The 13667-nt window shown below is 43.3% G+C and overlaps 1 protein-coding gene across 3 annotated transcripts in view; it reads right to left on the reverse strand.

The window, feature by feature from the left end:
* The window catches only part of EXPH5 (exophilin 5), a 62722-nt gene that overhangs the window by 10431 nt on the left and 38624 nt on the right, over positions 1-13667 (reverse strand). Inside the window, exons 1-3 of one of the 3 annotated variants that reach the window (XM_032219389.1) lie at positions 10129-10439; positions 3941-3998; positions 570-687 (exon numbers count right to left, since the gene is read on the reverse strand). In XM_032219389.1, coding sequence (XP_032075280.1) covers positions 570-687; positions 3941-3988 — 166 coding nt within the window. In that variant the 5' untranslated portion in view covers positions 3989-3998; positions 10129-10439. Of the gene's footprint in view, positions 1-569; positions 688-3940; positions 3999-4830; positions 4963-10128; positions 10440-13667 lie in introns of those variants that run through there. The other 2 variants (XM_032219390.1, XM_032219388.1) reach the window with 2 other exon arrangements.

The raw sequence follows: 13667 nt of genomic DNA on the forward strand, positions 1-13667 counted from the left end.
CTTTTCATCAAACTAGACATATCCAGTTCCTACAACTGTTCTTCATATGTTTTAGCCTCCAGTCTTCTAATCATCTTTGTTGCTCTTCTCTGCACTCTTTCTAGTGTCTCCACATCTTTTCTACATCGTGGCGACCAAAACCAAATGCAGTATTCCAAATGCCTTACCAAGGCATTATAAAATGGTATTAACACTTCACCCAATCTTGATTCTATCCCTGTTTATGCAGCCTAGAACTATGTTGGCTTTTTTGGCAGCTGCTGCACACTGCTGGCTCATTTTTAAGTGATTGTCCACTAGGACTCCAAGATCCCTCTCACAGTTACTACTATTGAGCGAGGTACCACCTATACCATACCTGTGCATTTGGTGTTCCTTGCCTAGAAGTGCTGAATTTCTGTGGCTAAATGCTACATTCACATGACATTGCCCTTTCTGACCAAGTTACTTGGTAGGAGACATTTCATCATTAACTGAGGACTAGCGGAATATAAGAATGTTTTATACGGTTGTACCACTTTCATACCCAGAGTTTGCAGGTCATGTACAATGCGGAGCATTGAATTTACCTTTTAAAAGCTCATTTTCCAACTCCTCATTCCACGTTGACGTGTTGTCCATCACATCAGCTATGTTTGCATCGAGGAACTTATTTGTAAGTTCAGAGGGCAAAGAGGAGTTGCACATCTGGGTTTACGAAGAGAACAAATGAAGAAAACATATAATTTTTTCAACCAAACAAAGCCATTAAATACCTATCTATTATTACAATTCTCTTCTATGGTAATATTAATAGTATTAATATGGATACAGAGGTGGCCTTATTTCAACATTTGCACATTTTTCTCTCTTGCAGATAAACTGCTTTAGCACACCTTAATTTAGTTCTAAACTCGTCAACAATTAAAGCAAATGATGCAAAAATTGGCCACATCTGCAACAAATAGGGGGTAGAAATTCATAATTATAGTTTCCAAACATTACAGCTGAAAAGCAATTTTCTGAATGAATAGGCATGCTCTTCTTGAATGGAAAAGAAATCTTCTTGGATTTATCACAATTATTAAAATTAAATTAAAATATACAAATATCAATAATGTTTTTTCTAAATAAATTCTTTCCTTGTTTCTAGTACCTAAATGAAAGAAAAATACGAACAGAGGTATACTGTAACCCTGGTTCAAAGAACCAACAATATTTTGGCTAACCGTTTTGGTTAACTGATTATAATCAAACTTCTTCACAGAATCTTGCATTATAGAATTTTGGTCTTGTGGTTAAAGCACCAGGCAAGAAAGTGGGGAATACACAACATGGTTATATACATACGCAATAGGCAACCAACATCTCCATCTGCTTTCAAAGCAATGCCTAGGTCTCTTCCTTCAATTACAGGCTACTTAAATAATTAAATTTGCCCTGCTTTCTCATCTACTTAATCAGCAGAGTTTAGGAATCCGACTGTCCTTTGGGGACAGGGCAATGTTCAGGAATTCTCCAGCACTTGCACCTTACAGAAGACTTTAGCAGGTACAGCAGGTGGCAACCACATTGGAAAGAAACCCCCCAATTCCAACAAATGCAATATTTTATTTAGTCATTTCAAATACAGCCACCTGCTGTAGCCGGCCAACAGTGCTGGCAGCAGAGTCGGACAGTGAGGAGGTTGGGGAGGAACATGGGCCAGTCCTAGAGGCTGGGGGAGGCTCCGACGAGGGCTCTGCGTCGGAGGCAGAGAGGGGGCCAAGGCCATCTGGCACTTCTCAGCTGCCTTCGGAGCTAGACAGCAGTGAGGCAGAGGAACAGCTGGAGCCTGTTCCCAGTGTGTGCATGCTTAGAGCTTCCAGAAGAAAAGAACAGCTGAGAAATCAGGGTCGACTTGGGAGTAAAGCCACAGGTGAATGCCCCCTCCCATAGGAAATAAAAGAGGAGCAAAAGGGGAGTGGGATTTTGCAGGAAACAATTGAATGTTTGTTTGTTCATTCGTTTTAGGAGTGTGAAGATCTGTCCGTGAATCTCAGAGACTCTGTGCCAAGTCTTTCCTTCCACAGCACTTGCGTTTGGGAAAAATTCACATTAGTTGAATAAAAGCGGTTTTGTCGGGACCAGGAATCTGCTTCGTGCTTTTTGGGGAAGCCTACGTCAGAACACCACCCATATTTCAGGCAACTCTGAACGGCTCCCAATCGAAGATTAAAAGACATGTAAAGCCACTTGAAAAACTACAAAACCCAATCAATTAAAACATAAAGCATTTAAAATAACAAAACCTGGGGCCAATCCATGCTAACGTGCCATTCATTGTGTAATTTTCTTCCAACACTTGGAAAGAAAAGCCAGGTCTTCATTATATCACAAATACCAGCGAGAACTTTGTAAATAGAGTCTGAAAAAATCTTAAGTTCTTGCATGAGCTAACATTCACACTTTGTTAGTTCTAAACTTTGAACCTGTATTTGCATATTAGAAAGGGACGTATTTTATTTCCTGTCAATTTTCTTTACTAAAGGTAGTCCTTGAGGTAGAACCATAACTGGGGCCAGAATCTCCATTGTAAGCAAAGCAGTTGTTAAATAAATCACGCCCAATTTTATCACCTGTTTGCCTTTGTTAAGCGAATCATTGCAGTTGCAAAGTGAATCTCACAATCATTAAACAAATCCAGTTCCCTCATTGTTTGTTGGAAGCCATCTGGGAAGGTTGCAAATGGTAAAGAGTTGGCTGCCACTGGTATGCCTGGGTTCGGAGAACCTCCAAATCCCACCCAATTGACCCCTCCCCCTCCCAGGAGTCTCCACGTGGCCTGTTTTGGACGTGAGGTACTGCAGGGCCCATGTGGAGGCTCAGGGAGAGAGGGGAATGGCCCTCCTGGAAGTTCCATAAACAGACTCGTTTCTGGCCTCCAGAGCTCAGGGGAGGCAGTTTTCGCCTGCCGAGAGGCTCATGGAAATCTTCCAGAGCCTGGGGAAGGTGAAACACCCTCTCCCCTGCCATGGTGCAGGAGGCTGACTAGGCCACGCCCACCATGGTATTCTACTGCATTGATAGTGATTGTGTTAAAGTATCAAATTTAAATATTAATATCCTCGTTAACTGTTAGAGTTTGCTTGTAGCGTTTCAAAACTCCTGTTTTTCTCTCTGTGAGATGTCCTGGTGGTGCCCTTTCCACATACCAACAGCTTAACTTAACACAATCCCTATCTCAATGCAGTAGAATACCAATTTGAGGGAGCCTGAATGTGTTTTCAAAATGTGAAGTATACCTATGGTTGAAAGGTGTTGGGGAACCTTACCACAAAACAACGATGAACTCTTAATTAATACACATTTAAGCCTGTGCAAAGATAAGAGAGAGGAAAAAGGCACAAAGAAATCTTCCCCAAAACTTCCGGGGTGGGGGGGAATGCAAAGGATTTTGTAGCGAGGCAACTGGAAACTCGACACAAAACACTTTCTCCCTCCCTCTCTTTTTCTCCCTAACTGTCTCTTGAGCCCAAAAGGCCGGGGTGATGAGTATTTCTCCCAAAGGCCCACGAGGAAGGGCCTGGGACGGAAGAGGCTGAGTACCATTACCCAGAATGAACAGCTAGGACCCTAACAGCGTAGGCGAAGTGGTAGAGCTGGATGACTGGGGGAGAAACCCTGGGGGCGAAAAAGGAGCGGCGAAGGGTAGGAGAACAGTCCCATTCCGCCTGGAGTATGCCCACATTATGTGACCCGGTAGAACGGGCCAATATGAGGACTTCTTCCTGCTAATTCTTTCTCACCCTTTAAAGAAGTTTCAATAGGTTAGGGTCAAATTGGCAATACTTCCCAATGTACTTAGTATTGTAAGTATCAAGTCTTGATCATCACTAAGATTCTGCAAAGCAAGGAAGCAAATATGAAATGAGAACTATTGCTTCTAGCCCTTGGATCATAAAACTGTTAAATGACCGACCGTTGCCATTTCTTCTGCTTTGAAAGATGTGACGGCACCTGAAGTCATGTGGTCATGTCTGTAAAGAAGAATTTAAAGTGTTAATTTGTCACTGCAAGCATCAAGTCGTTGCGATCAGAATCAGAAGTAAAAACTATCTATATTGCCTGAATATCAGGAAACTTCACATTAAACCACCCTGATAAGAAAGTAATATTCCACTGCAATCCTCAGTTTATCTTTTGGGGGCAAGGTCTAGAACACACAGCAAAATAGTAAAACAGGAAGTCACAAAATTGCATTTCACATGAATTTAAGATTTTTATTTTTATTTTCCTTACTGGATTCATGGAAAACACTATTATGATTTATTAAAATAGCAATGCTTTGTTAATTGAACATTATTATCTTAATTCTTGCATGTAAGCCATAATACAACTTGATTTTGTTCAGCACTGCAGTCTATAAATCTTGGTTATCATTTCAAGGATGTAAAGTTTCCTGCCATGGATCTCAGTATTTACATAAATTACAGTTTTATTACGTCTGTTTAATGATTCTGGCACACCTTAAACCCAGGGGAATTTCAGGATATTTGCTAATGCCAACATACAAAAATCTCAATTACACTATTATGTTATAGTGTCAAAGTCTGTTATTACAGTATTATAATAGTTCATATTATATTATGAATTCACATTCTCTTCATTGCATCTTTACTCTAAAATGGCACAGGTTGCCATAATAGGTGATACTGCAGCAGTTTTTGTTCTAAAACAAACTATAATGCCTTTATGATTTGGAATAAAATAAATTATTGCTACAATCTGGATTAGAATAATCCTCGTAGAACCTTAATCTAAACTTTTGAAGAATATAGATTTTTCATATAGAATTATAGAGATACTTACTTTAGATTCTCTAACAGAAGGCATTCTGAATGGTGAATCTTTGTAGTTGATTAATACCGTTTCCCCTAAAATAAGACCTCCCCGGATAATAAGGTTTTGAGCGCATGCGCTAAAATAATGTTGAATGTTGTTGAATGTTGATTTTATTTATATGCCGCCCTTTTCCCCCGAAGGGGACCCAGGGCGGCTCACAACTCAACCAGGGAAGGGGGATACAAACAAAAATTTTTAAAAAAACAGCACAAAAACAATACATAATTAAAAACACACAGCAGTCATACCAATTCGAGACGGGGGCAACAGTTCTTTAGCCCCAGGCCTGTCGGAACAGCCAGGTTTTAAGGGCTTTGCGGAAGGCCTGGAGGGTGGTGAGGGTTCGAATCTCCACGGGGAGTTCGTTCCAGAGGGTCGGAGCAGCCACAGAGAAGGCTCTCCTCCGGGTAGTCGCCAGTCGACACTGGCCGGCAGATGGAATTCGGAGGAGGCCTAATCTGTGGGATCTAATCGGTCTAGTGGAGGTAATTGGCAGCAGGCGGTCTCTCAAGTACCCAGGCCCAATACCATGAAGGGCTTTATAAGTGATGACTAGCGCCTTGAAGCATATCCGGAGACCAATAGGTAGCCAGTGCAGCTCGCGGAGGATAGGTGTTACGTGGGTGAACCGAGGCACACCCACGATCGCTCGTGCGGCTGCATTCTGGACAAGCTGAAGTCGCCGAATGCTCTTCAAGGGCTGCCCCATGTAGAGCACGTTGCAGTAGTCCAGTCTACAGGTCACAAGGGCGCGAGTGACTGTTGTGAGGGCCTCCCGGTTCAGGTAGGGATGCAACTGGTGCACCAGACGAACCTGGGCAAATGCCCCCCTGGTCACAGCCGACAAGTGGTGTTCAAAAGTCAGCTGTGGGTCCAGGAGGACTCCCAAATTGCGAGCCCTGTCTGAGGGGCGTACTGTTTGACCCCCCCAACCTGAGAGATGAACGCTTGGCCAATTAGTAGGAGGGAAACACACCAGCCACTCGGTCTTATCTGGATTGAGTACAAGCTTGTTAACCCCCATCCAGTCCCTAACAGCCTCGAGGCCCTGGCACATCACGTCAATAAGTCCTCCCCTGAAAATAAACCCTCCCCAAAAATACTTAAACGCATGCGCAGCCAGTCTCCGCCATTTCCTCTGGTTGCTTACCAGACAAACAACATGAGGTGAGGAGGCGAGGCCAGAGGGGGGAAAGGGAGGGAGGACATGCCCCATGCACCCCACATGCCCTTACCTAACAGCTGCTTCCACAACCCTAGCCACTGTGCCCCTTCTGTCACGCTAATGACCGCCTAAAAGAGCGGCAGGTCCAGCAATGCGCAACACAGTAGCAGCCATGAGGTGACCATGCTCACCACCTTCTGCACCTCAAAAATATTAAGACTCCCTCCCCCCGAAAATAAGGCCAAATGCTTGTTTCAGAGGTCGAAAGAAAATAAGACCCTGTCTTATTTTGGGGAACACACGGTAATACATATCAGTTCAAACTCTTGCCTATCCACAAGAGTGTGGTAACAAAGTTAAGATGGATTTTACCATAGTTAGAATGGATAATTATTCTTAACCAAGATTTATAGAATTATAAATCTGCATTATAGAATTATAGAAATATTAGAATCTAGGGATAGGTGAACTGCAGCCCTCAAGTGAAGCACAAAGTCCTTCAAATTCAAAACATTTCAAATGTACGATGCTGTGTTCCATGCTCAAAACACCTTGCTGCATGTCTGAGATATTTGTGATGTTATTCTGACTACTCTGGAAAAGTTTCAAGCTTCAAACAGCAATAATTCAAGCTGGAAACACCTGTTTCAAATAGAAAACAGGTGCTTCAAACTAAAAGCATTCCTGGAATGACTGGAACATTTCCAGTCACAGATAACCCATACTGAACCTGCAACAATTGTGATGTCGAACCAGAACATTTCATGCTCAGGGGGGAAAAAATCCAGAATATTTTGCATCCATCCTTGTGTTCCTCTTTTATGGGTCTCTGGGATTCTTTCTGACCCAGAGAGCTGAAAACGAAAGCAGTCTCTTGCCATGTGGACATAGGAAATAGATGAAAACTGTGCTGCATATCCTAAAACAGAATATCACATTTAAAATAATGCTCTACCCAAAAACCTTGAACTAGGTAGCAAATTTTGGGAGTCATCCACATTATAGCACTTATGAGGTCTATCCTTATTGCAATTTTTATCCAAGCGACCCTAACAAGCAGGATAGCTAAAGGCAGGGAGGTAGCCAAAAGACAGGAATACGGATGTGCTGCACCACATCTAGCACAAATATATCCATGTGTTACTCAACAGGGCACTAGAATTCCCAGAAAGTCTATATAGCCAACAGTGAAGTCTGCTGGAAGATATCATTTAATGAGAACCCAGAAGAACACTAGGTGCCTCCCAGAGGTGGGTTCCGGCTTCTGTTACTACCGATTCGCTCAGGGATGAGCATTGGGCATGTGTGCACTTGATGCATGCTATGCGTGCATGCACAGTTGTAAAAATATTGCTTCTAGGCATGAGCAGAAGCAAGAAGCAAGATGGCGGTGCCTATGGTGCCACCAATAGAACTGGTTTGGGGACGTGGCTAGTCGAGTTACTACCTACGTGGCCGAACCGGTCCGAACCAATAGGAACCCACCTCTGGTGCCTCCTTTCTAGTGGAAATTACGTGGCTCCTTTTCTAAACAATACAAAGACATTGTACAGTGGAAACTATCAAGCTGTTCAAGGTAATGCAAGTTGGAAAGTTCTAAAAATACTAATTATTTTTTGGAAAGTTGGATAATTAATTTCAAGAGGTCTTCAGCTGGAGTGGGACTGCTTCACTACCTTCCTCTTTGGCCTTTTTTAAATTCAGCAAATTTCTTTTTAATGTTTTAATTAATCCTATAGGAATGAAATGATAGAAGTTTGGAAAGTCATACTACACAGCTCAAAAGAAGCATATATTGATCGTTCTTAAGTAAGCTTCTGGATCCATTTATTTATTAAGCATTCCCAGCAAACATTCTTCCTGGTCTTTATATTTCTAGTTTCTAGCTGGTTTTCTAATTCTTTCTAGAAGCAACTCATACTGATGCAGGTACATAACCACATAGACAGTATGTAGGGTTGGCAAAATAAACTTTGTCAGAGAAAAAAGATGAAAGCTGGCATGTACGTATATCCAAAGCACATTAAATTTAAGTGGGAGCTAAAACAACACAGTTGCAGAATGGAATTTGAATACTCGGGATTCCAGTCATTCCTTATGTTTTCAAACTCCGCCCCCCCCAAGTTTTATCCCTTTTTAACTTCTATAAGGTAATTGGCAAGTCCAATTCCCCCAAATTGTTCCACACTGTTTCTGATTTTCCCATCCTGCTAAATAGTTATTTGCACTTGTGCAAAATTTGGCATTCCTATAATATACTTGGGGATGCGGTGGCTCAGTGGCTACGATGCTGAGCTTGTCGATCAGAAAGGTCGGCAGTTTGGCGGTTCAAATCCCTAGCGTTGTATAATGGAGTGAGCTCCCATTACTAGTTCCAGCTTTTGCCAACCTAGCAGTTTGAAAGCACGTAAAAATGCAAGTAGAAAAATAGGGACCACCTTTGGTGGGAAAGTAACAGCGTTCTGTGCTCCTTTGGCATTTAGTCATGCCGGCCACATGACCATGGAGACATCTTCGGACAGTGCTGGCTCTTCGGCTTTGAAACGGAGTTGAGCACCGCCTCCTAGAGTCGGGAACAACTAGCACATATGTACGAGGGGAACCTCTACCTTTACCTTACAATATACGTCTTTAAAGGAAATTTCTACACAGACCATACCTCTTCCCACTTAATGGGAAGTTACAAATACATACTTCTCCCACCCCCAAGAAGACAGTTTGACGTCTAATATGGCCTGTTCTCTAGAGCCATTTTTACAATCCTTGCTCTTTTTGTTTTGCAATTAATACAAATCCTTGAAGGTTTGTGAGTGGGATATAGATTAGGTTCCAGGGATGTATCTGAGGCCAAATGAATGATTCAACATTTAGACTTATTGCTCCTGGGGCTTTTCTGCAGATCGATAGTGGGAGATACTGATGGCCTCAGTTGGTATGAGTAGAGGCAAACAAATTGCAAATATTAAATATTAAAGCTCTTGTGAGCTTTTTTTATTACTACTTTTCAGAAACTATACTAAGAAGCTCCGGCTCAAACCAGCCAGGGCGTCCAAATAATGCAGCTTCTTGCTTCTCCTGTAGTCAAGCAAATGCCCTTCTAGCCATTTCCCAGGCAGGGGGGGAAAAATCATTTACTGAATTTTTACTCATCTCATGGCTTTTTGAAGGCATTAAAAAAATCTTTAATTCCTTACAGTGGGAAGTTATAAATTCCTAACATTAAAAACAATAAATCAATTATTACCGGCGGATATTATCTCAACAGCTGGCTAATCCCAACCAGTTTATCCAAGCAGAACACAGGTTAAATCCAATAAAACTTCCCGTTAGTTTCACATTCCCTAAGCAGAAGTGAAAATTGCTTATAACGCGATTGCCTTTAATACTGTTTCACCTTAGAGCTGTTGATCTATCCAAGGTGGTGAAATGAAAGCAATTCATTAACAAGAGTAAAGAATTTAATCTCATTCGTTATCTATAAGTCTATAGAAAGGTTCATTGCCTAATTTTTCTTTCAAGCCTCTGCCAGAGAGAAACCACACTTACAGAAGAGGGGGGAAACAACAACAACTACTTCTACATTGACACTGCCATTTCAACTATACTTGCTGTAAACTAGATCAATATAAAGTTACGCGATTAATCCAGTCTTTTAATTTCACTATTTTAAAATGCACCAAGCAAATGAACTGGGAGGGCTACCTTTTCCACATGGCTGTTTATTTAATCACAATCCCAAATAAGAAACGATAGATGTTATTGTTTTAGAGGGCATAAAGGATGAGAAACCAGAATCAAGGTAGGACAAAAATCAAGGTAGAACAGAAATCAGAAAATCAAGGTAGAGCAGAAAAGGGGGGAGAGAGAGAGAGACGTGTAACCAGGAGAGAGAAGAGTAACACTCCTCCACCCCCCACCTTCAGAGCAATCCGATGATTAATTTAATTTCATAGTAAACAAAGTGGAATGAAAGCAGGTTGCTAAACAGAGCAAAGTGGAACAAGCTGGAGTTCTAGTTAAATTTCCCTGCAATCTCCATGTCTTCTGAAGGTGCACTTTTCTCCCACCCACCTTTCCATGTTGAAAGGGGTTTTGCTTACCACGTCAACAACTTTCCGTGCCAGCAACAGTCTGTGCTGCCACTCACATCATTGGTTATCTTCTTACTTGCACTTTGCCTCTCAAGCGAAACCTTCAGAGCTCTCTCTCTCTCTCTCTCTTTCTCTTGGTTTGCAATCCACGCTTTAGTTTAGAGACCCATCGCAACCCCCTTCTTTTGCCAGCCGCTTTTCGTCCACCGGGAGCCAATTGTGTATTCACGGAAGCTTCCACTTTATTGTGCTTCAGCAGCAGCAAGTATAAACTGGCTCGCTGGCATGCTTGGGGTGTCTGGATGAATTTTCCCTCCCAGATTGCTTTGTCATTTATTTGCAATGCGCTCGCAGGCAGGGAAGAACAAGTTGAAAGGTCCAAGTGCCTGCAATATTTTTTTTTTTTTTTTGCGGGGGAAACTGATGGACAGATAGAAAAACCCAGCTAGATTTTTACACCTGCTGATGTGCGGTTTCAGCTGAGAGGAAAAGTCCTCAAAACATTTAAGAGCTGGGGCGTTTATTCCTAAACTTGTCAGCTAGAAAAAAATCTAAAGCTTAAAAGTCGTCTTTTCAACCCTAAGATTCCCTTTGTGTAAGATCGGTTGAAAGGCAGCAGCCCTGGGACTTCTAGATCAGGGGGGTCAAACGCAATTTCATTGAGGGACACATCAGGATTGTGTCTGACCTGGGGGGGGGGATATGGGGGCGCGTGGCAAAGGTGGGCATGGGCGTGGCCAGCTCAATGTCAGTCGTGTTGGAGTGCTGTGGTGACCCAAGCACTCTGCCAGTGAAAACGTGCTCCTGAGCTCCGTTTCCGGCTGCGATGGCTTCCTGCAACCCTCAGCCAGTGAAAATGAAGCTCAGGAGAGCCGCACAAAGCCCTCCTAAGCTGCATTTTCACTGGCAGAGGCACCGTGGACCGGTCCTTCGCTGTTTCCAGGGCAGCCCCGCGGGCCAGATCTAAGTACCTGTGGGCTGGCCCTCCTGAGCTGCGTTTTTGCTGGCAGAGGGTTGCAGGAGGCCATCGCAGCTGGAAACGAAGCTCAGGAGTCCGTTTTCACTGGCAGAGGCACTGCAGGTGGGTCCCTCACTATTTCCAGGGTGGCCCCGCGGGCCAAATCTGAGCATCACGTGGGTCAGATGCGGCATGTGGCCCTTCAGTTTGACATCCCTGTTCTAGATGGAGGGGCTCTGCCCCAATTAGGGTTCAGTACAGCCAGTCCTTGGCTTACAACCATTTGTTTAGTGACCGAAGTTACAATGGCATTGAAAAAAAAATGACTTAGGAACATTTTTCACGCCTAAAACAGTTGCAGCATCCTTGTGGTCACATGATCAAAATTCAGACGCTTTGGAAGTGACTCATATTTATGACGGTTGCAGTGCCTCGGGGTCACGGGATCATCTTTTACGACTTTCTGACAAGCAAAGTCAATGGGGAAGCCACATTCACCTAACAACCACGTCAGGAACTTAATGACAGCAGTGGTTCACTTACCAACGGTGGTAAGAGAAGTCGTAAACTGGGGCAAAACTCACTTAACAACTGTCTTGCTTAGCAACAGAAATTTTGGGGTCAACTGTGGTCATACGTCAAGGATTACCTGTACTTTGGTTAGAGTTTTCCCAGTTGCAATGTATGGCTGTGAAAGTTGGACCATAAGAAAGGCTGAGTGTCAAAGAATTGAGACCTTTGAACTATGGTGAATGGAGAAGACTCCTACGAGTCCCTTGGACTGCAAGGCGATCAAACCAGTCAGTCCTAGAGGAGATTGACCCTGGCTGCTCTTTAGAAGGCCAGATCCTGAAGATGAAACTCAAATACTTTGGCCACTTAATGAGAAGGAAGGACTCACTGGAGAAGAGCCTAATGCTGGGAAAGATTGAGAGCAAAAGAAGAAGGGGACGACAGAGAATGAGGTGGCTGGATGGAGTCACTGAAGTTGTAGGTGTGAGCTTAAATGGACTCCAGAGGATGGTAGAGGACAAGAAGGTTCTACCACAAAACCGCAGACGACAAAATCGCGGTCGACGAAAGCGCGTATGTGACGTCATCACAGCGCGACAAAAAAGATCGAAAAATGTAAAAATAAAGCTAAAACCTTCCCCTAACCCCCCCAAACCTAACCCTAAACCTAACCCTAAACCTAACCCTTAACCTAACCCTAAACCTAACCCTTAACGTAACGAAAAACCTAACGCTAACCCTTAACCTAACGCTAAACGTAACGCTAACGCTCTAACCCTAACCCTAACCCTTAACCTAACCCTAACCCTAACCCTTAGCCTAACCCTTACCTTTATGTGAATCGGCTTGCTGTAATTTAATTTTTATTTCAATTTTTTGATCTTTTTTGTCGCGTTGTGATGACGTCACATACGCGATTTCGTCGACCGCGCTTTTGTGGAATGCGCTTTTGACGGGTCACGGACAAGAAAGCCTGGAGGAACATTGTCCATGGGGTCACGATGGGTCAAACACAACTTCACAACTAACAAAAACAACAACCTGTACTTCCTTAAGTCAGGAAAATGCATTCATCTTTTGATAACCTCAAGAAGTACGTTTCCAGCTCCCCAACCCTGAATTATTCAGTCTGGCTTCCCTAGAAGGAAGTACCAGATAATGGGCAAATAGCAAAATCCCTGGAGAAGATAAGATACATAACTTTGTCATTTTTTACTGCGAGCACACCAACCCATATTAAAAATGAAAATCTGTTGCCTGCTGTCAAGAGAAAATGTATATATCTACCCAAACACATATATAACACCCATATACACATGCTATATACATACAGAACTGGTCTCGGAGGAGATAATTTTGAGTTAGATGGACAAGCTGGCTGGATTGGTATGGAGGATTTCTATGTCAATGCTTACTAGAAAGCTACTGAAATGTTCCTCTGAGAATAACTGAGTTGGAAGGGACCCTGGAGGTCTTCTAGTCCAACCCTCTGCTCAAGCAGGAAACCCTATACCAGGGATATCAAACTCAGTTTCATTCAGGGCCACATCAGGGTTTTGTTTGACCTTGGAGGGGGGTTGGCATGGCCAGAGTGGATGTGGCCCGCTTGACGTCACTTGTGTCGGGGGTGCTTGTGGTGGCCCGAGTGCTCTGCTAGCGAAAAAAGGTTCCCAAGCTCCGTTTTTGGCTGCAATGGCCTCCTGCAACCTTCCGCCAGTGAAAAAGGAGCTCGGGAGGGCCGTGTGTGCAGCCCTCCCAAGCTCTGTTTTTGCTGGCAGAGGCACAGCGGCCCAGTCCTTTTCTCTTTCCAGCCCTGCCCCATACCTTTCAGACAAATGGCTGTCCAATCTCTTGTTAGAAATGTCCAATGTCCCACAAGTTTTGAAACTTGTTTTATACCGGTATCCCAATGGCATTCCATCAACAATTCATTGAGACATTACTGAGAAGAGTTTCCCGTCCGATCACCGACTGTAAGTTTGAAAAAATGCAGGCTACAGCAACCTCCATCACTTCTATTAAAGCAAGCATGAATTGCCTAGTTTCCTCCTTTCAGCCTGACTCAAGGGTGTGAAAT

This window comes from Thamnophis elegans, chromosome 6 (assembly GCF_009769535.1).
Source record: "Thamnophis elegans isolate rThaEle1 chromosome 6, rThaEle1.pri, whole genome shotgun sequence".
Lineage (NCBI taxonomy): Eukaryota > Metazoa > Chordata > Lepidosauria > Squamata > Colubridae > Thamnophis > Thamnophis elegans.